This window comes from Myxocyprinus asiaticus, chromosome 30 (genome assembly GCF_019703515.2).
Source record: "Myxocyprinus asiaticus isolate MX2 ecotype Aquarium Trade chromosome 30, UBuf_Myxa_2, whole genome shotgun sequence".
Taxonomy (NCBI): Eukaryota; Metazoa; Chordata; class Actinopteri; order Cypriniformes; family Catostomidae; genus Myxocyprinus; species Myxocyprinus asiaticus.
In genome coordinates this window covers 21791644-21819316 of record NC_059373.1, presented here as the reverse complement: position 1 = coordinate 21819316, position 27673 = coordinate 21791644, and the positions used below count along the sequence as shown (strand labels likewise).

Sequence of the window (27673 nt, the reverse complement as noted above, 5' to 3'; positions counted from 1 at the left end):
AAAGAAAATGTACAAATTGTACATCAAGAAAGAGATATATATATATATATATATATATTGAATAACCATATCAAATAACCAATCACAACATAAATTCATTCATTTACATGTTATATATTATTTCAAATAAAGTAGAAAGTTAAGGCATCACCTCCTTTATTTATATTAAATGAGATAGGACATTATACCTCATATTTGAACTAATTTTGTTCAAAAATCAAGAATCCAATGGAAACAATCTATATACATTAATTTATAATATTTTTAAACAAATCTAATTTATGTTCACATTCCAGGCTTTTATTATTCATTTTAAATGTTACTTTCTCCATTTGGTATAGTTCCGAAATAATTTCGCTCCATCTTTGAAATTGTGGGGGTTCTGGTTTGTCAATTTTTTGTAATCTCATTCAAAGCTGCTATTCTGATTACCCTAAATATGTTATGTTCAGTTTTATTTCTTAAGGACAATGGCATTTTACCAAAAATAAGGTTTTCTTGATGTATTTCTATTGTGCAGTAAAATATTAAAGTAACCTGTCTAATCACTTCATTCCAATAAGTTGTTGATTTAGAGCACTCATATAGAATTTGACTGTAATGAGACTTTTTTCTCCACAATTTCTCCAACAGTCCCCTTTTACCATGCCATGGTATTTACTTTAAATTAACAGGTGTTCTAAAATAAATATCACTTGTATCTTCAAAGCACATTCCCTCCAAACACTGGATTGAGTAGTATGGAATATATTACATGATATTTCTTCCCAGTATTGCTGACTAATTTTTATTTTAATTCATCCTCCCACCTACATATAATTTTATTCAGAGTGTCCTGTATATCTCTTTCAAGTGCACTCTTTAAAATTCCTAACATTTTTATTGGATTAATTGTATTGTAAGTATCAATTATATAATTTATTAATGGATGTATTTCCTTTTTTATTTCTTTTACTTTAACTTCTGTTTATAAATATATTCTTACCTGTAAATAATTTAAAAACTATAAATTTGGAAGCTCATACCTTTTTGTTAGGTTTGAAAAGGTATCCATTCCTTTATCAGTGAATAGTTGGTGATATCTATGTATTATGTATTATGAAAACAGGATCTTTTGCAATTTCTTGTAAATTAACTATATATTTCTTAATTTTACTATTTGTCCTTTTGTTCTAACCAAATTCTAACAGTACCATTAATACAAATATTATCTATTGATTTAAATTTGTTGCTTTGTTTGGGTAGGAACAGGAATATACTAATATGTTCCCCCATTTGATAAATTTCCATCTTCCTCCATTTCACTTTAGATTCTTCATTCATCTAAATCAATATAGGTTGAATTTGGGCAGATTTATAATAATTTACTAAATTTGGGAATTTAGTCCTCCAAGCCTTTTTGACAACTTAAGAATTGTAAAACAAACTCTATATTTCCTGTTATCCCATATATATTTACAAAGTAGTTTATTTAATTATAAGCACTTTTTGATATACTAACTGGTAGACTTTGAAAAAGGAAAATAACTTAGGGAGAATATTCATCTCTATTTGTTTTGTAATCAATAGTAGCCTATTTTTATTTGTAATAGTTTTGAAATGATTTATAAAGTTTTCAATTCAAATAAATATACAAGCTTTTATGTTTTAAAAAAGTTTAAGCTTTTAAAATTAAAAGCTTAAAATTAAAAAAATAAAATTGTTGTGGGCCTTTATGAATTCACTTACACATTGATATACCAGCTGTTTTATATTGTTTTATCACATTAAGAATGTGTTTGCAGCAGTCCTCTTGAGCTCTCATAGCAGCCGCTGTTTCTTCTTGTTGTGTAAATGTCTTTAATTGCTTCATAATTTTACAGTTATCCCTTGTACTGTGTAAATCATGTGTTTAAGTCTTCATGATTTCATGCTGAACTCTTGAGTAGTGTAAATGCATTTATATATATATATATATATATATATATATATATATATATATATATATATAAACAATGTCTTGTGTACTGTTTAAATGAATTTAAATTCTTATTTTCATAAGCATCAGCTTTCAGCAGTCTCTTGCAAGAAGTGAATCGAGTTCTCTCACACGACTGGTTGTGCGCTGCAAACGCCACTCATTCATGTGCATGTGCATGTAATCTAATCTTAAAGTCAGGATCAAAGCCTGAGTTGACAGAGATAGTTAAGGAGCTGCATCTTGGTACCAATTAAGTCTGATTGGATTGGTTTGAATCTGTCAACCTGAAACCAATCCTGAAACCCTGAGTTCATTCAGCGACCTTCATGGTACAAGCCTCAGGTCATACACTAAGTTCTCTACATATATACAAGCACACAATACAGCTTTAAACACATCTGGCTTTTATTCTAATTAACAGTTCAGTTTAGCCACAGAATATTCTTGCTATTATATTTGCAGGCATATTGTTTTACGTGATTTGGGCTAAAGAAGAAAAACGTGTGATACCACAGCTTTTGTATTGCTGATTTAAAATAAATTATAAAACATAATCTTTTCAAACAGTTCTACAGATTTTGGTCCCCATTATAGATGAATGGACCTGTACTGCCTGTTACCTACATAGAAAATAACTGCTTGTGAGATGGCCGCTGAGCTAACTGACTTCCCCTTTAAGTTTCCTACTTCCAAACATCTATTTAGATCTCAATTTAAACCACTATGATCCACACAGAAATACTCTGCCTCGCTTTATATGGAAAACAAACTTGTTTTTATATTTGTATTTATTTTTCAGCAGAAAAAATCAGTAATTTCAAATGATGATTAGTGTTGCTCTAAGGGTGGCCTCCATCTGTTGTGTGCTCTGGCACACCTTGCCCCAGGTGAAGAGTGACATCGCTTTGTGACCCATATAACTGGCTCTTTACCACCTTGATAATATCTCTTGAGAATAAAGGAGAGAGAGGGAGGATGAGAGAGGGGGTCACGGGGACAGCAAGACATGAAACATCTGTTGTGTTCCTCTGCTACTGATGCAAAATATTTATTTAACTATAGAACCAGCTAACAAGGAAAGGCTATCAAAGAAAATACTAAATTCACCGTGGCATGTCGAAGAGAGAGAAATTGACAAAATCAGTATGGCCGCTAGCGAAGGACTATTGTGGTGCCACCAGCCATTCAGCACTGCTGGCATGTCAAGATGTAACTTTCCTGCAGCTTCAGAGTGATCAGTGACAAAGCATTTACTTCTCAGGTGATTTTCTCAAAAACAAATCTGTCTTAGAAACTAAGTGCCCATGAGCAAAGATTGTTGCATACAATTGTGTATTTCCTTGGCAGCACGCGTCAGCCGAGCAACTGCAATTGAGGTGAATGAGAACGCAAACAGATGGCTCTCTCCAGGTATTATAGACCTCCTCTCAAGAAACAAACAGACTATCAGCTGGCTTATCGATACAATACCTGTCAGGTTCCTGACAATATGGTCAAGTTTTTATTCAGTGTCGGGACCTGTCACCTGTTTTCTGTTTTGGTGTTCCTGTCTAGCACATGGCTTTTGTTAATTTTCACCATGTGCTCTGTCTTGTTTCTGGACACTGCCCCTCATTTGTCTCATTACTGATTAATCTGTTTCACCTGTTCTCCTTGTTTGCCCTTCTGATTTTCCTCCCTATCCACCTTTTTCCAGACTTCTCCATGGGCGGCGCCATTACGGCGAGAGACTTCCTCTCGAATGCTCCACACTTCCGCTTAGCTGTTGTTATCAGCTAGACTAACGTTACTGATGATTGCGAGCAGCGGAGGCTCTGGATGAATATGCACTGTTATAGGGTGTTATAACAACTACAGGTGGCTTAAAAACTACTGTAGTAATGAATGTCACAACAATAAGCAACCCCACAAAAGTTGCCAATGCTGAAACATTTCGAGTCAAACCAGATGTAATAAGCAGAGGTTGCATTAAACTAATTCTCTGTCACTTGCCTATTTTTTAAAACATTGGCAGATAATTCCAAATAATGTCCGTCATTTTGGAAGATAACAAAGATGAAAAACATTTAAACCAAACTCCTTGTTGTTTTTTTTTATGAATCATCTTTACGAGGTTCATATCTCATGTCGCGCTGTAAGTGTATGTGAATGAGGTAGAGACAGAGTTGTTGTTGGCAGAGTGCGTGAGAAGGCAGCACTTGTTAATGCAGAAATAATGCCATAAATCGGAAGATTTTTAAACGGAAGCTATGATGACCTTACACCCTCTTTTCACGGACATGTCCTCTTTTTCGACCCTTAATAAAGCATCCGGTTGGATTTCTAATTCCCTAAATGTCCGGGATTTGGCTGTTTTTCATACTGAAGTGCACAACAAGAAATAATCTAGCGCATCATATTCGTGGATTCTCTCTCTCTTACTCTCTGTGCTGTATGTCTGTGTCACTCTCTCATTCACACACACACATACAGGGCGCGTGCAGCGCTAGAGTCCAGTAACTTTACCATGCAAATGTGTGTGTGATTGTTCTCATCTATTTGGGATTGCCATCGAAACCTAATGTCCATACGCAGACATTAGTGAGAAAGTGATTTACGTTAAGTAAACACTGACTGTTCTTCCGTTTTTGACTGTTGTTAGTTGATAGTGCTCGGTAATGGGAATAAGTTGCGAAGCGGAAGTCTGTTGCATCCGCATTGGAAGAACGCGCCAAGCATAATGGGTAATTTTGTTGCCTGTGAAAAAGGTGGATATATTTTGTATGTTCCCTATTGTGTTTGTCAGTTCCTTTTATCAATTTTTATGTGTATTTTCCCTTCAGGTTTCTAGATTTAGTAGATTATCCCTTTGGTCTGTGTTTGTTCTTGTACCTGCTCTTGACTTTGCCTGTTTTGATTTTTTCCCCTGCCCTGCCTGCATCTCCAGTGGCCAGTATTTTGGTTTGGATTTGTATATTTTCTGATTATTTACCTGTTTGGACTTTATTTTAGTAATAAACCTTTTTACGTCCTGTTCCCGTCTGCAATTTAGTCCTATTCCTTCCCCTCATAGCTGAATTATTTGTCAGGTTTTAAGAGCTCAGAGATTCACTCTCAGCTCCCACAGGGCTTGGTTCAGGACAGGGCTCTAATTAACTGCAGTGCTGCTTCATACAGGAATAAAGTAGGGGCACACATGAGACCCTTCAAGGTCCCTCAAGCTGAACCCGATTTTACACATTAATGAGGATTATGACCGATTCAGGCTGCAGCAGTAATTGGTGCCCATTGGGAAGTTGTGCATTCAGGTGATTCGGCTTTGGCGGTTCTGTCTCTGCTTGCACAGTCAGCAAGCATGTATTGTACAGTAGCAGTAACATACCTGCTTCACAGGTTGGCCTTATTTGCCAATGCAATTGATTAGTTAACATTACACATCAACATGTATTTTGACGTTTTAATTTTTGACTCCTACTGGAAAATCCAGCTTCAGCTGTGTTTGGAACATGGCAGCTGCTTTTGAACAATGTTTCAAAGTGTGTTTCTATGTAAACATGCTCTAGATGGATGCATTTGACCATTGCAACAGATTCCTAAACATCTTGCACAGGAGTGGCACATTTTTTTTTTCTTTTTTTTTTTTTAAATGAGTCAAGTTTTCAAAACATGTCACAAAAAACCTGTGTTTTGTTCTATTTGTTGCACTGCATCTAGCTTTTTTTAAGCGCAATAACTTTTTCAGTCTGAATGGTCCCTTAAGATTATTTTTTTCTAGCAGGGACAAGTTTAGACTGTCTACTTTTACAAAATATTTGATTTGCAATCAATTGAACATTACAATCTACTGAACATGAAGAATCTCATTACAGTACGAGTGAGGCTGACTGTGTTCTTACTGCTCAGAGAGGAAGGCAAGTGTCCATTTGATCTGAATCTAGAGCGTTTGGAATTTCAATATGTTCTTAAAAGCTCAGTGTGAAACCCAAACAAATCCTGGTCCAAATGAGTCCTCCTGCCAAAGATGTGGGTATGGTGATCTGATTCAGAGTATGGAGTGTTGTACTGTAACAGCTTGAGGTGTGTGGGTCTTTTACTTCTCAAACACAAGATTGTGAACAAGCATGACTGGAAATGTGTACCTCATTCATAAAGCAAATTGCCTGGCATACTACAAGAGCCAAAGACAAAGCAGCGGAACTTCTCAGAGTCATGAAGCATATTATTTTACGAAGTGCGGGGATTGTAGGTTTTTTTTTAAACTGCTGAATCATAAAGGCAGTGTAGGATATGGTTAGCATTAAATAAATAATTCCTCGTAAATAAAGTTCTTTTTTTTTTCTGTGCAGCACAAAAGGATAACTTTTGGAGAACTGTACTACACTGTTTATATTGTAATGTGTATGTAATCTGGTTTTATTGAAGCCAAATTACTATTATTCCAGAAGACTAAATGAACCTAAATACATTAGGTTACAGCAACAAAACAGGCTAGATACACTTTTTAGACTTATATGCACTATATGGCAGGACTTATGAAGCCATACGATAGTTTTGTGAGAGGAACAGATACAAATTTAGTTTTTTCAAGGGTTTGGAATGATATTAGGGTGAGTAAATTATGGCAGAATTTTATTTTTTGGTGAACTTTTACATTAAATTTACCCCTGTAACACAGAGAAGCAATTTCTGCCTCAAAGGCAGAGAACAGTCATAGCTAGACTTGTATTACACTACATAAACTAGCACTCTGTTTTAGACACTCATTTTAAAGAGACTGGAAGGAAAGGGATGAGCACACGAACAACTCTGACTATAGTACAGAAAATCAGTTCAGTTGCCCTGCTGTTTTGGATGCTGGTATGCTAGTGTCTCAGGGCTGCAGAATGCAATTAAAATGCTCATAAATGTGACAAAAATAATTGCGACAATAATTTCAAATCTAGTGGCCGCTGGCAACTGTCAGGAACACTTTGTTTTTATTCAAATGTGGTCTCGTCAGGAATTCAGGTTAGCAGTTTGAATCTGAGTCACTATCATGCACTGAATCAGTCATCAGTGAGCTCACAACTGATTACCGGATTACCAGAACAGCCGACATTTACAACATGTGCTTGCTGATGATACTGTTGATGAATTACTGCTATTTCTTTTTTATCCCCCCCCCCCCCCACCCCAACACACACACTTTTTAGTGTTTATATTGTATTACATTGTAAATGTTTGCAAGACTGCACTTTTTATTAATTTTTTCTTATCTGTTTGTGACAGCTCCTGGGAGCACATAAAAAATAAATAAAAAAAATCCGGTGAATTTCTTTTTTTTATTTTTTATTTTTTTTATTTTTATTAATGGTATTTTAGTAGCACAAATAAACCATTTGGCTCCTAAATGTTTCAATTTAGTGGCAAATGGCTCTTATTTTTTTCTTTAGTCTGTATCAGGCATAACTAGCTGAGCCAGCAAGCCTCCATCAGTTCACCAGCTTCATCAGAAAGACCATGCTAGTAGACCAGTATTTTTTGGCCATGATAGTCCAACAGGTAGACCAGCACTAAACCAGCTTGGACCACCATGAACATTCTTGATAGTATATGCTGGTCTTTTCTTTTTTTTTTCTCCCCTTTTTCTCCCCAATTTAGAATGCTCAATTCCCAATGCGCTCTAAGTCCTTGTGGTGGCGTAGTGACTTGCCTTAATCTGGGTGGCGGAGGACAAATCTCAGTTGCCTCCACGTCTGAGACCGTCAACCCGTGCATCTTATCACGTGGCTTGTTGAGCGCGTTACCGCGGAGACATAGCGCGTGTGGAGGCTTCACGCTATTCTCCGCGGCATCCACGCACAACTCACCACGCGCCCCACCGAGAGCGAACCACATTATAGCGACCATGAGGAGGTTACCCCATGTGACTCTATCCTCCCTAGCAACCGGGCCAATTTGGTTGGTTAGGAGACATGGCTGGAGTCACTCAGCATGCCCTGGATTCAAACTCGCGACTCCAGGGGTGGTAGTCAGTGTCTTTACTTGCTGATCTACCCAGGCCCCTAAGCTGGTCTTTTTTAACAGGGTGTATTGGGAAGCATGGGAAAAGAGTGCACAAAGAGAGTCACTTAACACCTCCTCTCTTAAAATAATCATACAATAAGACCAGGACTCGACAGGGTTTCACAAACCTCTCTCTCTCCCCTTTTATCTATGTCTTTCTCTCTCTCTCGTTCTGTTACTTTGTCCAGATTCTTCAAAGTGAATAGCAGAGAACAACTACACTGAACAGAGTGACATTCCCTCAAAATTTTGATAGATACGTTTCTTACACCTGGCCAAATGTTCACAATATGCGCATACAAGTGGGTGCAGCACTTGTATACTGCAATAGTCGCTGATGCACCGTACTAACTTTAATGATTAACGATATTCCTCAATTTAGCCACTCATACACTGCTCAAACTTCTGTACCGCACCATATTTAATGACAACCTCCCTTGATCGATGCTCCTCTTATGCATGGAAACAGCACAAACACAAGGAACAGACAGCTTCAAACAGACAGCTTCACCACATGGGGAGGAGTCCAAAGAAAAGGACGGTTTTGAAGATGAGGACAGCACTCTTTCCTCCCGCTGTGTGCGGAAACAGTGATGGGCAGATGCTCAGTTTTGAGCGAGAGCGAGCACCGCCTATAGCAGACCTAAGGCTGGATGGAGAGCGTGAGGAGGAATTGCTGTCATTTTTTTTTTTTTTTCATGGCGCAGTGCTCTTGTATCCCTCAGAAGTATTTCTGAGCAGCCACTGGAAGGTTGAAAGTCCTCGTGTAGTCAGAGAAGGTCTAAAGTAAATGATTCACAATTAGATCTAATGGGTTTAAGGAAGCACACCATGAAAGAAGAACAGAGACAGTGGGTCATTAAAGGGATAGTTCATACAAAAAGGAAAATTCTGCCATACTTTACTCACCCTTAAGTTATTACAAAACCTGCATAACTTTTGTTCTTTTAAAAAAAAAAAAAAAAAGGAGAAGTTAGGTAGAATCTTAGGGACTGATAGTAAATGGTTGACTGAGGTTGTCATTTTGCAACATCTCCTTTTAGTGTTCCACTGAAGCAAGATATACATACAGGTTTAGAATAATATGAGGGTGAGTAAATGATGACATAATGTTCAGTTTTGGGTGAACTATCCCTTTTGTCTCAACAAATCAAACCCTGATGAACCAGCAGCACTTATTTGGCCTCCCATGCCAAGTCAGTAATTTAATTCCAGGTTCCATTTCAGTTGGTCAGCCATGGGGCAGACTGATTAGTTAATCTTTGTAATGCATTGGGTTGACAACAGTCTGACAAGGACACATTACACTTAAAAGTTGAAGCAAGCACCTGCAAATAAACCCTGCACCTGTTTGGGTTTATACCCCTCTCATTAAAGAAAGAGAGATATTTTTTTTGACCAGAAAAAATACATATTTTTTTAATAAATGAAAACTAGATTTACCTTCAGGGAGATGATTTTAAAATAGTTTGTCTCAAGAATCATGATTTGTAACATAATATATAATATATATATATATATATATATATATATACACACACACACACATACATACATACAGGTATATATATTTTTCCCACCCCTATAAGAAGGTCTCTTGGCATCGAGGTGATGCTTACATCAATACTATAGCAACCGATGTAGATACACCGGATATTGCCTGCACTTTCAGATCAATCAGATCAGGTTTCATCACTTGCGAAATGACAGTGCAGACAGTTTGTCTTAAACATCAGATTCTGAAACCAAACTGAATTTGTGGGGAGCATGAATAAAGCCTAAGAGTACATGAAACAAGGATTGTACAGTGCATGACACATATGGAAGGTTGGAAGAGAAAGAGAAAAGAACTAGATGAGAATTATGGACATCTTCAAAAAAGACAAAACAATAACAAAATTATCACACTTCACATGCCCACTTGTCCAAAAATGAAACTCCTGTGTGAATGCCATCTGGTTCACCTGCTCCTGCACACATCTGTCACACCAGATTTACAGACATGTCAACACTAGGGGTCAACCAAGCAATTAAACATCCCTTAAAGGTGCAGTATGTAAGATTCAGAAACCCTTGTTATTAATGACACCTGTGGCCGTTAAGTGAACTGTAGCCTGTTGCTCGTGATCGTGCGTACACTCCATATAGACTGAACGTGATTCACTGGCATCATGATGACAGATAAGGTAGCATAATTAAGGGGCCGTTTACACAACAACTTTTTCAACTAAAAACGGAAAAGCTTTTATGTGTTTTGGCTGTTCATTTACACGACAATGGCGTTTTGGGCCTGAAAACGCAAACTTTTTAAAACAGGTTTCAAAGAGCAAGTTTTTGAAAACAATGCCATTATTGTCTCCGTGTAAACATACAAAAACGATGTGTGAAAACGATGACGTCATGCGCACTCGTATTACGTGTTATATAAAGAATGATGGAATGATGTATAATTATCAATATGAATACTGGTGTCTGTGGAAATAACAATAATCAACAATTTATTCATTTGGAGTGTTTTGTATGGAGTGTGAACATTGTACAGTAGGCAGAACATGCAATTTGAAAATCTTGAAATTAATGTATGGATTCAGATGGGAAAAATGTATTTGTGTTTTAAATGTTATTTTATGTACCTTTACCCTGCAATTCATTCACCCACTGCTTATGTATATAGGCTATAGACAAAGATGTGATGCCATGTACAGTATTCAATGATATGCTTAGAATATGAAAACATGAGGCAGTGAAAATGCTTGTTAGATTCAGTGTACACAAGACTTCTCTCCATCAGAAGATATCCATATATCAGAGTTCTGTCTGATATCCAAAATCAGTCAACATCAACAGCTTGATATGTTAACTTGCTCTCCTACCAACCCAAGAGTCAGCAGGGGGAATACAGAAGAAGGCAGGAGACGAAGTGATGGTAAAAATGAGCAGATTTTATTGAATAAACTTGAGAGTTCAGTCTATAGGCATGCGTGCGAGAACTTCAAAACAATGCGCAAGACATTCAAAACTACAATGGCGGACTACAGGACTGTGTTTGTGCTGCTCAAGATTTTGAGTTTATTGATGCTTCTTCAGCAAAGTAATTGTAGAAATAAAGCAACCTCATCGTCCGTCCAGACAAAATTGCTCGATGCTTTCTCCATCTTCATTGTTTGTATTCACCGCTCTGTGGAAGAATGCTTATGTGCACAGGCGCGTAGTGTTTCTTTAGAAAGTGACATTACCAACTACTGGCCTGGCATGCATAATACAGCGTTTTTAGTCGTTTTCGCGGATACGTGTGAACGGGGATCGTTTTGACAACGTTGTCGTCTGTATGCGAAACTTTTCAAAAATGCAAAGGAAAAACTTTTCCGTTTTTAGTACAGCGTTGTCGTGTAAACGTACCCTAAAATTACACAGTTATGATTGTTTTACTACAAACTTTGAGACTGTATATTATATTTGACTCTCCAGTGCTGGAACAGGGCTAAAACAAAGTGTGGATACAGGGTCTGACTATGCGAGACTGTAGTTTGAAGTAATCACTTTTCTTTGCATGATACATAGGCTATCATATAAATGCAGTCAATGTCAGCGTTAGCTAGCTATCCAGCTTTATCAGTAGCTGTTAGCTAAATTTGGTGGATAATGAAAGTAGCTGTTTATAAAATAGAATGTACATTATAAATATGTTGCCACAATTCAGTATTGATGTGATTCCATTACAACTGTCATTTTGATATATCGATGTGCTATTGTTTTATAATAACAGAATGTATATATTTTCTGTTTAACCAATTTACGTTACACTAATGAATAGAGCTTTTTGCATTATCTTGAACATTGTCTAGCATTCATTTCATGTGTTATTGTAGTTTACCTTGCTGAATAATTACTGATTGACATTAACCTGACTTTTAGTGTAAAGAGAAGATCGTTGAAATTATTTGAAAGTTACGAAGCAAGGTAGCTTGCAATTCGTCAGCGTTAGCAGGCAAGATCAAGTTAGCTAAAATTACACAGATCAATCCTTATGGCACTATATTTCACATGCTTTGCAGTTATGTAAGCTTATGTAAGCTTATCTGTCCAATAAGAAGTACGCCAATTCAGGGTCAAAACCGAACGAAGGTCCCTCCAGGAATCAAATGTACTGCCGATGTTAACTCTAGTTGTCACTCGACCACGATCACGTTCCCACTTAGCCAGAAGGGATTCAGTAAATGTTTTTTTTTTTTTGGCTTACTCTGAGTTTGTGTAGGAGTCAGTGTTGTGCTGGGAGTTGGCCGTTTGCTGGATTCCATCTCTAAAATAACGTTACCTAGTGTTGCAGACTGTCTGTTGACACTGTTAAATAGCGGAAGTACTGAGGCAAGGCTCTCGGGAGCACGCATAAGTGTCACATCCTTTGGATTTTCCCGGCAAAAGTGACCCGCTCCCTTCGCATGAAAATCAGTCTACAGGCTTTAATAGGCAACCTAGGAAGTCCGGGAAGGGCTCTTTTTTGCGTTACACAACTTAAACACATGCGTCCACACATTGGCGAATATTACATGAAAAATGTTACATATTGCACCTTTAAACATCACCATTCCTGAAAGTCATGACAAAATAAGTCCTAAATTAATTTGCTGGATGCACAGGCTGTTTGATTTGGAACTGTTTTGTATGGATGTAGGTTGTTTAACAATGAACTATAATTAAGGCGAACAATTAAATGGAATTGCATTAAGATTGTGATCCTAGACTATTAATGCAGAAGATTTCAGAAGAGACACTTCAGAAGATCCACCATCTTCGAATAAAACCTCAGTTTGATCAAAGAATTCGTGCAATAAACTGAAACCAGGAGAGAGCCATGCAGGGTACGTTTTACACACGTGACATGTTTCACACCAGTAATCGATTTATCTGTTAATACAAACAAGACAGGCAATTATGCAAGTCAAGGGAGCATAGAAATAATAGGTATAAAACATGAAGGTATGTTTAGCAATGCTGCCAGGTTATTGGACTGTAACAAGCTATTTCAGTATGCTACAGAATCCTTAAAGTGAAGTGTGTAGTTACTATGCCACTAAAGGCAATAAATAGAATTGCAAAAATAATGACATGACATTCCACCTTCAGGCCAAATGGTTCTCAATTCTGAACCTTCTGTTCTGTTCTTATCTGAAATCGCTGATATTGTGAGTATTGATTCACTATGAAAAGAAAAGTGACATTTATTGCATTAATCTATGTGAGATGACTCTGAAAACCTCTCTCAAAAAGCAAGGAGAGAAAAGGCAAGCAAACTAAGTATTGGAACACCTAGCTGAAAGGTAAAAGAGACAGCAGTGATGACCCTCATCTTAACCCACTGCCTTACTCAGTCAAGGTGAAACTTGTGTAGACAGAAGGCCAGGGGGAAAGCTGGACTCAGTTCACAGAGCTGTCCCCCTGCTTCCTCCGCCCCTGCAGTTCAGATCAGCAGTGGAATCGAAACTGAGAGAGCTGTTCTATCCATCATAATAACACGTCTACTGTTTACTGCTACTGCTTACATTTATAGTGTATATTAATTTTGAGAAAAAAATATAAATAAATCAGTGCATTAGGCCTTGCAGTATAAATAACCAAGACCTGCCTCTCTCTATTGTATTCTTTAATATTAATCAAACAGCAATATTGTCATGAAGAACTGAAAAACATGCACAGTTCTTAATCTATTTCTCTTTATTACGGCTGTTTATTTAATGACTGTTTAATTGAATACTTTAAAAAGACTTGAAGCAATGTTTATTTAATTGAGAAATACTTCAAGGCTGCATGCCACTCTTTTAATTTAATTTGTTAATTTTCACATCCACTTTTAAATTTTAAATAAAGGTATGTGTTTAAAAGCATGTTAATTTTTTTGCTGAGGTAACAATTAGTATGGGAAATAGTGACATTGTTGCTGGTATTGGTATCAACAACTGAAATTTTGTTATCATGACAACTCTATTAAGGAGTAAAATTTTGTTGCACAAAAAAAGGGGATCACACACAAAAGTTTCAGCTGTGCTTCCCATAATCTATGCTACATTTATGGTCCAAGTGTTAGTTTACAGAATCACCAGGAATCACAAACATACACAGAACCACAAATATTATTCAAAGAGGGTGAGTTTTATTCATTCAAGGTCTCAAGACCAAATTGAGAGAAAGACTGTGTGTTACTATGAGTGTATATGAGCATTGAAGTTAATGACAGTAGTCAGACCAGCATTAAATCTGTCTTCTCTCCTTTTATAACTGTAATTGTGTGGCACCCCCAAAGCCACTATCTATTTCAAGCAGAGAAAGCATCAGCTATTATGTTGTAAGGGATAATGTACAGTCAGCTGGCCATTATCGCAATAATAAATATTCCTGGCAGGGTGATCAGGGGTTTATTTTGCAATAATGACCAGCTGACTGTACATCATCCCACTTAATCAGGGGCGGACTGGGACTAAATCTGGCCCTGGACTTTCTGGTCCAGAGCAGGCCAACCAACCCAGCCTGCAACACACCACACCATAACACACCGGCTCATTGATTTAATTTTCCAGCTCAATTTCAGATTTGTGTGTTAAAAAAAGACATTTCTATTGACTGGTAGTCATGACAACGGGCCCCACCAGTGCAAAAATTGTCATAACTTTAAAATATATAAAACCACTGTAAATGTGATGTGGAATATTATTATTATTATTTTTTTTTTAGAGAAAGCAGTAAAAATAAGCACTTTATAGCTCAGACAAATAACATGTCCAAAAATTTTTTTTATTTTTTTTTTTTTCAGCATACAGATGCTAGGTTAAAATGTACATGAAAGTACAAGTGAAAGTGTGTATTTTAGGTGCTGTGACAAGTCAGCATTTCTTCAAAGTTTGCAAAGATCTTAATCACCTTTCAACTTTTTTTATAGAAGTGCAAATAAACTACTATCTTAGTTAATATGAGGTTGTGAAAACAACAATTATAATAATAATATATAATATATGTATATATAGCTATACAAGATCATAAAATGTTGTTTAATATAGTTAGATGAAGAAAGTGTCACACAGCAGGATACTGATGACAATACAATTTCATGTCAATTACCCACATAACTATGTTAAAATGTTTATTTAAAACAATCAATGAAAACAAAGTTGGCCAGAATATATACAAATATAAATATAAACAAATATAAACACAATTATATGAAAAAAAAGAAAAGAAAAAAAAAAGAACAATAATAAACATACCTATTAAAGTGTAGATCTTTGCAGATATTTTTCAGGTTAATTGCTCATATTTTCACCCTATGTGAGTTTGCTGCATCTCTATATCTGCAGTGTTTTAATTCCTTCCCCATATTATTCTTGAGAAAAAGTGAAAAGCCCAATGCTTTGACAAGCGCTGTTTCTGCTATTATTTAAACAAAGTAAGCCTCAAAGACTCAAATAGCCACAATGTAATATTTTTCATGGCTTATTTTCTGCATTTTTATCAGGTGTGATCATTATTCAGCAAGCTGCACTTCAGCTCCCATTAATGCTGTGCGGTTTGAATAAATTATGCAAATGACTATGAACTGCTCATAGCTTTACCGTTTGCTGATTTTATTTATATAATAAATAAACGTATGAAATAAATAAATAAATGGATATGAAATGTTGACTGAGTTGAAGTTATGTTAGAAGAACATTAGGGTGATATAAGACAAAAACAACAGCACAATGGTCAATTATACAGATTAGTGGCCATTATACAAAGATATTTGACCACAGAATGCTACAAATGACCAACCAGAATCAAGTATTTCAAAGAGCCATGTAATAAGATGCAATAACAGTACTGTAGCCAAGGTATTTGTTTTGCAGTTGGTGAAGCAAACCTGCAGTCTCTAAGAAGAGCTGAAGCAGCCATGTAATTCTTTTAGAGGGAGAAGGGGCACAATCGTGAGAAGTGATAGCAGCTTTTGCACTGATTTTTGTCTGAAGCTGTCTGGAACAAGCAGTCTGTTAAGGAAAGTTACTTTAAAGCTGTAGCTTCTCAAGTTACAAGCTAATCAGTTAAACTATAAACTACAGGTAAACTAAAATGTACCCTTTTAGAAACTAGTTTGATCCACTACAATTTACTAACAAAAAGTAGCTAACTGCATTGCACTGTAGCTAACATTCCATGTGTCAACAATGATGCAGCAGACAGTACTCTCAAGGCTAACTGCGAAAATGCAGTGTATTCAAAATTCAAAGAAATACTTAATATTCCCCTCAGGTCACAATGAGACATAGGCATGCATTTAGCTGTAGCTTAAACAATTCTGAGAAACTGGAACATTGGAAAATGAAAACGAGTGGCCTCAGCTAAAACAATGACTATGTTTACATGGACACAAGTAAGTGGCTAATTGCGAGAAAGTGGCGTTTACATGCACCCACACCTTATGAGCGGCGAACTCTTTTTCCTCCTGTATACATGCGTCTCAGTCACTAAGCAGCTTTCTCCACAGCAATGTAATTTCCCCACGAAGCTTGTGTAAATAACAAACATGGCATCTGAGGAAAACTTCACAATTTTATTTTCCATTGCTTTGCTTTATTTCCAGATATTCCAGAGTTGTTGTTGTATTGTGTCCTTAATTTTCCATCGTGACCTGCAGACCTGCAACTGCACCACAATAGTGGTGTTTCCCCAAAAAAACTCTGGGATTCCCCAGTGTTGGAGCACATATGTGATTGTGAGGGACAGTGGATATTTTAAATTTGTGTGTATAAATGGGTATAATTTAAAGTGTAAAGTATTTGCTTTTGCGCTGTACTCCAGAAATGTTGAATTATTTCTGCCGTTTTTACTTCCTGTTAAATTCAATCCTATGATGCTTGTTAGCCAGTCTGTTCACGCATATGCACATTCCTTAAACCTGTAAGAATAGCGCTTATGTGTTTACATGGCAACATAAGCGACATTCTCAGAGAGAAACCCAGGTGTGTTAAACTGCTTTCTCCATGTAAAAGTGGTTAGAGACCCAATCTGCCACTTTCTGCATGCAAGTCAGCAAGATAACAACTATCTGCTAGATTTCTGACAATACGTAAGGAATAATTGACGACAGACCATTGAATTGGCACATATGTGTTTACATGGCAACATAAGCGACATTCTCAGAGAGAAACCCAGGTGTGTTAAACTGCTTTCACCATGTAAACATGGTTAGTGACCCAATCTACTGCTTTCTGCATGCAAGTCAGCAAGCTAACAACTGTCTACTACATTTCTGACAATATGTAAGGAATAACTGATGTCAGACCATTGAATTATTGAAAAATAATGCACACCCGAGGTGGCAACATCATGATGGCGCCACGGATGGCCGCCTCGGTGTGGAGTGCTCCTATTATTTTGTTGTTTTTGTTTGTTTGTCCTGTGTTTAGTAATCATCAAAACAACCTGGAGCTGAACATGCTCAAAACGGTGGAGATAATTGTGGACTTTAGGAGGAACACTGATCCCCCTCACCATTCTAAAAAGCACTGTGGCAGCAGTGGAGTCATTCAGGTTCCTGGGCACTACCATTTCTCAGGACATGAAGTGGGAGACCCACATTGACTCCATTGTGAAAATGGCCCAGCAGAGGTTGTACTTCCTTTGCCAGTTGAGGAAGTTCAACCTGCCACAGGCGCTGCTGATACAGTTTTACTCAGCAGTCATTGAGTCTGTCCTCTGCACTTCAATAACTGTCTGGTTTAGTTCAGCTACAAAATCAGATATCAGAAGACTACAAAGGACAGTTCGGACTTCTGAGAGGATTATTGGTTGCCCCCTGCCTCCCTTCAAGAACTATACACTTCCAGAGAACTTTTGCCTTCTGGCCGACGCTTCAGAGCTCTGAGCACCAGAACCGTCAGGCACAGGAACAGTTTTTTTCCCTCAGGCTATCAATCTCATGAACAGTTAAAACTGCCCCATTGAGCAATAATTATGTGCAATTCACAGTCTAGTCTTTTTATATTTATCCAACAGATCCAACCTCTTCTGCCATTACATTCCCTTGCACTGTATATAACAGATTTGTATTTAGATTTGCACTATATTGTCTTATTGTGTATTCTATACATACTTTATTTTCTATTAATTTTTTTTTTTTTTTTTTTTTTTTATTCAATTTGTAATTATTTTTTATTATTATCTCTGTCTTGTTGCTGTTTTGTATTGTTGTGCACTGGAAGCTCCTGTCACCAAGACAAATTCCTTGTATGTGTAAGCATACTTGGCAATTAAGCTGATTCTGATTCTGATTCTGTAATGTGGCATTATTTTCAATAATTCAACAGGTCGGAGACAAATATTCCGCTTGTACCATGGTTACTACACATTAAGACACCGTTCAGGGTTTTATCTCAAGACATTTTGTTTTTTGTCCCTAAAACGCTCTTGTGAGAGGAACTACTTTCTTCCGCCACGGATTCAGCTTTATTACAGCCCGAGCCTTCGTTGCTAGTTCGAAAACATCACTTTAGAACTAGCAACGGAGGATTGCAAGGCTTGCGCTGCTTTCCTGGAGCACCTACTTAAGTACAAAGGTAGTGCATTTTGTGCATGTGTGTGTGTGCGTTTGTGTATGAGTTTGTTTTTTAGTTACCGAAAGAGAGAAACTCAGAAACTGAGAGAGATCGCTTCTGGGATTTCCCTTTTTGTTGCAGCTCTCGTCTAAATAACATCGCTTCAAAATCGCCAAGATGTAAGTTTAAGTACTTCTCAGCAGCAGCGAGTGTCGCCATTTTTGTATATAGCTTTTCCGTTGTAAACCTTAACAAGTGTTTTCAACCCTACTGAGATGCAGGTGTGTGCTGACATGACGACTCTGTTTTTCACTCACGAGCAAGTGTGTGCATAATGCGTATATGTACTGTATGTGTGTCCACGTGTGTGAGAGCGAAAGAGAGGGGTAGGGGGATGCGAGGGTGCTTCCCACAGATATTTCAGATAATACAGAAACTGTTTTATTGATCAAGTGTATCTAGCTTTCATACAGCTCAAGCCTTCATTGCTAGTTCGAAAATGTAACTTTAGAACTAGCAACTGAGGATGCGCTGCTTTTCTTCATTGAAGTAAGAAGGTAGTGCGTGTGCGTGTGTGTGAGTAAGAGCAAGAGAGAAACTGAGAGAGATCGCAAATTGAATTACCTGTGTTTAAAGTGGCTCTCGTCAGGAATAACATTGCTTCAAATTGCCAAGATGTAAGTATACTTCTTGGCAGCAGCGAGTGTCGCCACTCTTGTACAGCTTTTCCATTGCTAAACAACTGTTTACAATCCCAGTGAGTCGCGGGGGTGCGCTGACTTTGCTCCAGAGAGAGTATGTGTGAGAGCGAAAGAGAGGGGTAGGGGTAGCGTGGTGCTTTCCACTAAAGCTATGTGAGGTTGATTAGGGCAAAATACACTGAAACATAAAACATTTCACATATTAAAAGTTATTTCAGGTAATAGAAACTGTTGTATTGATCAAGTCGTGGGGGGTGCAGCTCTATTTGTTGGTCACGGCACGAGTCTCAATGTGTGTGTGTGTGCATGTGCATGCGTATGTATGTGTGTGAGCATGTGTAATTGAGGGGGCAATTTCAGAGCAAATACATGAAGATATGTATTTGAGATATGTAGGATATTAGGTGCAGGAGAGCGAACAATTGCTGCAATATGACTTGAATCTAGAAAGCCCAACCTTTTAATCCCGGAATTCCTCAACGTCATAAATTAAATCAGTATCTTTAATTGTTTATATGAGACAGGCAGGGGCTTTCAAAAATACACAATGCACAGATCGCTTTTAGAAAAAATGAAATTAATGTAATAAAAGAGTGATTAATATCAACATTTACTTGTGTGTTGTAGATAACACAGCATGGTGATCTGGCTTCTTTTGCCTGCAAGCTCATGTTTCTCTTTAGGAAAATAGATCAACAGTACCCACTCAAAATTACACCAATTAGCCTATATTAGCTCCAACACTTACGTAAAAACTCTAATTTATGAGAGGATACACCATAACAGTGTTGTGGTGTGTGGATCTTATCTGCCTTCGTTAACACCATTTCGAAGGTGTGACACCTGGGATTCACATGCCAGAGCACTGTGGAGCATGTTCACACGGGCTTTAAGACTCTGAATTGCTGCCTCTGACCTAGAAATACTGAGGCCTGAAGAAAATAAAATAATTAACCAAATTAAGCCACCAGATAACATGTCTGCAATTAAATCATTTGCACGCCAAGGGGATGGTGACAGTTCAGTAGAATATTGTTGGACTGTGCTGGGTTTTCATGAACATCTATTAAATAAAATTATTTAACTGAAGTTGAACACATGCAAATCATTGGTAAAAATGAGGGCATTCCTCATTTAGGGACCTGCTCTATCTCATTCAAGCTTTCTTTTCTGATTATATTATATTATCAGGCCCACCCACAGATCTACAACAAATGCTTTGCAAATTTCTGAATTTGAACACAAGACATTCACAAAACTGTACACATAACGCACACCAATATGGGGAATATGTGGGGAAACCAGTATAGAAAACAACTATTATTTTTTTACATTTCGTTTGAAGATGCTACCACACAGAAATGACACAAAGCATCTTTAACATATTTAAATCTATTACACAAATTTCTGCAGATTTACCCCAACAATCATATATAAAAATATATATTATTATGTTATATTATATCATACTGTAGTATGAGTTTTTGTAGAAGACCTGCTCTGCTTTCAGTTGATTTCCATTATAGTCTCTTTATAATTATTATTATTATTTATTTAACTTTATTTTTACCCCATTTTCAATCTGTTGTGCATGAAGGACTGCTATATATCCTCTATTCTATATTGACCTAATTACGGTCAAGATATCCCAATATACACCTAAAGATACTGTATTTTTTTTTTCCAGAGAACTCCCCATGCAATGGGCTGGTGTCAGTAAACATGGCTTTGAGGAGGAGGTTGTTTAATGTGCAGTCTTGTGGGCACTGGAGTTGGCTGCATCTCTGTAAAATGCATATTGGCAGTGTCCTTCTCTCTGGCAGAGCCAATCAGCAAGCTGACTCAGGGGAGGATAAAACTCAGTGTGGCTTTAGCTGAGAGGCACTAGAGCGAGCCGGCCAGACCCTTTCTGAAGCAGACACACACAAATTACACAAACGCACATACATGTCCTCACATTCTCACTTTCTTTTCGAGTCACTTCTTTCATTGTTTCTTTCTCTCTCTCTCTATCAGTCTCTGCACCCATTTTCTCCATCAGAAACACACAAACAGGCAAAACCCCCACACACTCTGTGTGTTGGTTTGATAGTGAAGCTTATCAATGATGTTGATCGCCTGCATAGGTCCGATAACTTGTCTGACGGCATAGCGACAGGGGCAGATTTAACCACAGTGCACCAGAGCGGAAGGCTGACCTGATTACAGCCAATATTCAAATATCTTTTTTTTAAACTGATTCTCATTAGGGAACATCAGTCAACATGACCCACAGTTGCTGCAGTGGACTGTCTTCTCTCCTCTCAAACATACAAAATGTTAGCAAAAGAGACAGATCAATAACCCAAGAAGACTATTCTAAATGTGACATGTGACATTTGATGTGGATTATTATATGTCATTTTCAGTTTTGATCTGTAACATTGGGTTATAACCATGCAGACACCATTAAGCAACAAGATTGACTTGTGTCCTAACAAGCGGCAAAATGTTTTTGTCTGTGACTTTATTTCTATTTCTGTCATGTTTGCTATCCCTGTCTACAATGAAATCTCATTGATCCAAAATCCAGCACCACATAACTATATGGAACATTAAGTAACACTTTACAATAAGGTTGTATCTGTTAGGAACTAACAATGAACAAAACATTTTTACAGCATTTATTAATCATGGATAATGTTAATTAATTAAAATTAGGGCTGCTGATTTAACATGTTAATTTAGTGTGATTAATTATATGAAGAATAAAAAGAAAAAAAAACATGTTAAAACAATAAATAAAATAAATACTCAATTAATCATGCCCTGGACCTATACAAAAAATCTGTAAAAAATTTATTTAACATATTTTAACAATATATTTACAATTGAAAGTTATATATGTCATCATTAATGCAATATGAACTAACCTGATAAAAAAATATGAAAAATCTTTAGAATGAGAATGACCCCATCCCCAATACCTTCAATATGTCCCGCCAAAAAGTCCTGTTTCAATGGGAATTATGTCAACACAGGAAAGAAAACTGTGCTCAGCAAGCAATTTAAATATGTCCTCATTGGTTATGAATCTGATCGCCCATTGTGCTCTGCAGCTTTCCTGCTCTCAGTTTTGACAGATAAATTACTTACCGCATCCCAAGAATGAAAATTCTATCCTCGTTCACTCATCCTCATGTTTTTCCAAATAGATTAGGCAGTGTGATAGTTCCAGTCACCAATCACTATCATTGCATCTTTCTTTTTTTTTTTTTTTTTTTTTTTTTGTGAAGGGCTGTCTATTTTTTACCCATGGAAATATGAAAGCCACATTGGTTTGGTACAACATGAAGGTGAATAAATGCTGACATAACTTTAATTTTTGGGTGAACCATCCCATTAGACTTGGCACATAAGAGAAAGTGACAGAAAGTAAAATTAACATTTTACAAACACTTGTTCTGATTGGAGGCAGTTCCAAGTTACTTTCCCCTTTGTAATTAGAAGCTAATAATTGAAATATAAAATGAGATCTCAGAATCAAATCATGCTAGTGAAACTCTTTGTGATGCAAAATGATCCCATGATTACCCAGTCAAACAAAGTAGCTTGTAAAGCAGCTTGATTTTAATTGAGTAGGCTGTAAATGAACAGCTAGCAGCTGGGCAGGAAGTAGCCTGGCTTACCTTGCCGGACATCCCTTGGTGCTATCGCAATGCCATTCTTCAAATGCAGCTGTGTGACACAACAGTCGTCAGGCGGTGATTGCAACACACTCGCGCTGGGGTCCAAGGAGTGGTTGTGGGGCATGGTGGGCAGAAGCGACACTGGAGGAGCGGTGTTCGGGCACACACAACCTGTCTGGGTGATACTGCAACTCTCGACTTCCCATCCTGAGCCTACATGCAAGCATTCCTCGAACCATCGACATAACACTCCACACGTAAACTGACTGGAGTTCTCGTTGTTGATGAGCAAAACTTCTACAAGCCGGAAGTCCAGAGTTTCTGCTGGCAAAGGGGCCTGGCCCTCGGATGTCCCTTGTTCGTCATTGCTGCCATTTTCAGGGCTGGGGTGAGCGGTCAGGCACAACTGCACAAAGTTCTTATCAAACTGCAGGAAAGTGTGTGGTCCGGGGACTATGCATAGCTCAACGGCTTCCGAGTCTGAAGGAAAGGGCTGGTCTGGGGGACCACAAGTCTGATTTGAGAGGTAGTGGTCCAGGGGCAGAACCACCGGGGAAAAAGCTAAACAGGCACCAGCATGGCGATTGAAGCGGAAATACAGTGAGTACTTGGTGGGGTCAGGGTTCTCCACAGTCCAGGAGCATCCAGATGCCAGAGTCAATGGGCTGGGAAAGAGATCCTTGAGCGAGAAGGAGCCATATAAGACTCCGGCCACCAGAGAGGAACAGGGGGCAGCCTGACCCAGCGGCTCCACGGCCCAGGCCAGTGCGAAGAGGAATGACAGCACAGACAGACAGAGATGACCAGCAGTGTTCATCCTATGTCATTTGTCCTGCAGGGGAAGAAAGAGAGAAACAAGATGAGCAATTTATATACTTCATTTTAATGAACATCCTGTGTACTTCTTCTAAGTGATTTTTTTTTTTTTTTTTTTTTTTTTTAAACTAGTGTTTACAACATAGTCTTGTGACAAATCATAATAATATGTACAAGATGATGGAACTGTAAGGCTTATACGAAGAGGTACGGATTTTAATTCCCATGGAGAACAACCGATTAACAAACAGACTTTCAAATTGATACAATGCTGTTATGAATCATGAGGCCGGGCTAGTGTTTCCAAGAATAAGTTTAAGTTTTAATATTTTAGTGCTGCCAAAGTCAGTTATGTAAAAATTTGTGCTGAAACACAACTCCGCGAGTTGCTTGCAACTTTAGGTTTCAACCACAGATGTCTCTAGAGAGCCCAAAATTCCAAAGTGCAGCTTTAAAGGGATAGTTCACCAAAAATGAAAATTCTCTCCTCATTTACTCACGCTTATGCCATCCCAGATGTGTATGACTTTCTTTCATCTGCTGAACACAAATGAAGATTTTTAGATGTATTTCTCAGCTCTTTTGGTCCATACAATGCAACTGAATGGGTGCCACAACGCTGAAGTTTCGAAATTCACATAAGTCAGCATAAACGTAATCCAAGTAAGACTCATTTAGCTGGTTTATGAGGTGACTTGTGCAACAAAACGACATGAGAGCACCTTAGCAACCACCCAGAACACACTAGTTTTGCTTTGGCAAGCACCAGTCACATCTTCCTCAGAAAAAAAAAAAAAGAAGAAAACAAAAACATTATATATATATATATACACACACACACACACACACACACACACACACACACTACCGGTCAAACGTTTTGAAACACTTACTCATTCTTTATTATAATTTTATTTTTATTTTATTTATTTTTTTCACATTTTAAAATAATAGTAAAGTCATCAAAACTATGGAATAACATAAATGGAACTATGGGAATTATGTTGTGACTATAAAAATCCAAAATAAATCAAAACTTTGTTATATTTTAGCATCTTCAAAGTAGTCACCCTTTGCCTAGAATTTGCAGACATGTACTCTTGATATTTTCTCAACCAGCGTTTTGAGGTATCACCCTGAGATGCTTTTTAAACAGTACTGAAGGAGTTCCCATCTATGTTGGGCACTTATTGGCTGCTTTTATTTATTATTTGGTCCAAGTTATCAATTTCAAAAACTATTTTTTTTTTTTTTTTTGTATTGAAATAAATTAATATGTTGGCACAATTAACATTTCAGTCAAGTGTTTCAAAACTTATATACAGGTGCATCTCAATAAATTAGAATGTCATGGAAAAGTTCATTTATTTCAGTAATTCAACTCAAATTGTGAAACTCGTGTATTAAATAAATTCAATGCACACAGACTGAAGTAGTTTAAGTCTTTGGTTCTTTTAATTGTGATGATTTTGGCTCACATTTAACAAAAACCCACCAATTCACTATCTCAAAAAATTAGAATACATCATAAGACCAATAAAAAAAACATTTTTAGTGAATTGTTGGCCTTCTGGAAAGTATGTTCATTTACTGTATATGCACTCAATACTTGGTAGGGGCTCCTTTTGCTTTAATTACTGCCTCAATTCGGCGTGGCATGGAGGTGATCAGTTTGTGGCACTGCTGTGGTGGTATGGAAGCCCAGGTTTCTTTGACAGTGGCCTTCAGCTCATCTGCATTTTTTGGTCTCTTGTTTCTCATTTTCCTCTTGACAATATCCCATAGATTCTCTATGGGGTTCAGGTCTGGTGAGTTTGCTGGCCAGTCAAGCACACCAACACCATGGTCATTTAACCAACTTTTGGTGCTTTTGGCAGTGTGGGCAGGTGCCAGATCCTGCTGGAAAATGAAATCAGCATCTTTAAAAAGCTGGTCATCAGAAGGAAGCATGAAGTGCTCTAAAATTTCTTGGTAAACGGGTGCAGTGACTTTGGCTTTCAAAAAACACAATGGACCAACACCAGCAGATGACATTGCACCCCAAATCATCACAGACTGTGGAAACTTAACACTGGACTTCAAGCAACTTGGGCTATGAGCTTCTACACCCTTCGTCCAGACTCTAGGAGCTTGGTTTCCAAATGAAATACAAAACTTGCTCTCATCTGAAAAGAGGACTTTGGACCACTGGGCAACAGTCCAGTTCTTCTTCTCCTTAGCCCAGGTAAGACGCCTCTGACGTTGTCTGTGGTTCAGCAGTGGCTTAACAAGAGGAATACGACAACTGTAGCCAAATTCCTTGACATGCCTGTGTGTGGTGGCTCCTGATGCCTTGACCCCAGCCTCAGTCCATTCTTTGTGAAGTTCACCCAAATTCTTGAATCGATTTTGCTGGACAATCATAAGGCTGCGGTTCTCTCGGTTGGTTGTGCATCTTTTTCTTCCACTCTTTTTCCTTCCACTCAACTTTCTGTTAACATGCTTGGATACAGCACTCTGTGAACAGCCAGCTTCTTTGGCAATGAATGTTTGTGGCTTACCCTCCTTGTGAAGGGTGTCAATGATTGTCTTCTAGACAACTGTCAGATCAGCAGTCTTCCCCATGATTGTGTAGCCTAGTGAACCAAACTGAGAGACCGTTTTGAAGGCTCAGGAAACCTTTGCAGGTGTTTTGAGTTGATTAGCTGATTGGCATGTCAAAATATTCTAATTTTTTGAGATAGTGAATTGGTGGGTTTTTGTTAAATGTGAGCCAAAATCATCACAATTAAAAGAACCAAAGACTTAAACTACTTCAGTCTGTGTGCATTGAATTTATTTAATACACGAGTTTCACAATTTGAGTTGAATTACTGAAATAAATGAACTTTTCCACGACATTCTAATTTATTGAGATGCACCTGTATATATATTCTCCTGTTACTATCTGTTTAAGGTTAAACAAGTTTCGAAAATGTTATTGTTAGACATTTTTACGAGCACATATGGTCATTATATGCACTTATTACCTTAGTTAAATGTAAAAGGTAACCTCACAGATTGACTTGAAACTTGATATGAACAGGTCTAAACATGCGTTGTTCAATCAGTGCACGCCTCATTCTGATTTTGATTTAGATTAATTCGCAAAACTAATCATTATGACCACTATTTGAATCTATCTGCCTATTAGAAGGAATCAATTGTAAAAGATTAAACTCATATGATTCTTTCTCGAATCAGACATCACTTTCGCTGATCCATATGCCATTTACACATACAGCTATGTTATTTTTTTGTGTACAAATTATAAGAACAAATTATTATTTTTCTCTTTAAAATGTAGTGAATTAAAACTGAAAGTCAACAGAAATATTTATACTCAGGTAAAGTACAAAGATTCAAAAAGTATTTGTACTTTGTTAATATACACCTCTAAATCTAAAATATATTGAAAGTTAGAGTCATGGGATTGTATTTTAGTTAAGTTACAATTTTACCAGTTACGTTTATTATTATTATTATTATTATCATTATTATTATTATTATTATTTAATGAAAATGTTTTTAGTTTTTTTTTTTTTCATTAATAGTAAAAGTGTTGAATAGAAACACTTTGTTAGTAAAACAAAAGAGCAAGAGAGTTATGAAGAAGAGTTATGAGAGAAAGGGCAAAACAATGTTATTTGAATATTAGATTCATTAACAGATTTACATCGCTAATCCTCTTTAATCTGTTCTGTGGAGACACCATGGAGTTTTATAAGCAAACAGCCTGAGAGAATGTGTACAAGCAGAGAAAAACGGAGACAGGATAAACAGAATGAGATGGAGAAGAATGCTTGTGTCACATATCGGGCCATTTAAGTTCTCTGACAGCATTAATGAAGCAGAAAGTTTTCCTGTAAATCAGCCCTTTCGCTCTTGATTCCTGACTGCCTGAGAGCTCCTCACTTCATCCTATTT

General features: G+C 37.3%; 1 protein-coding gene across 1 annotated transcript in view; it reads right to left on the bottom strand.

The window, feature by feature from the left end:
* Positions 1 to 27673, bottom strand: part of adgrb2 (adhesion G protein-coupled receptor B2) — a 445556-nt gene that overhangs the window by 283323 nt on the left and 134560 nt on the right. Inside the window, exon 2 of the mRNA XM_051664567.1 lies at positions 22913 to 23744. Coding sequence (XP_051520527.1) covers positions 22913 to 23729 — 817 coding nt within the window. The 5' untranslated portion in view covers positions 23730 to 23744. The remainder of the gene's footprint in view (positions 1 to 22912; positions 23745 to 27673) is intronic.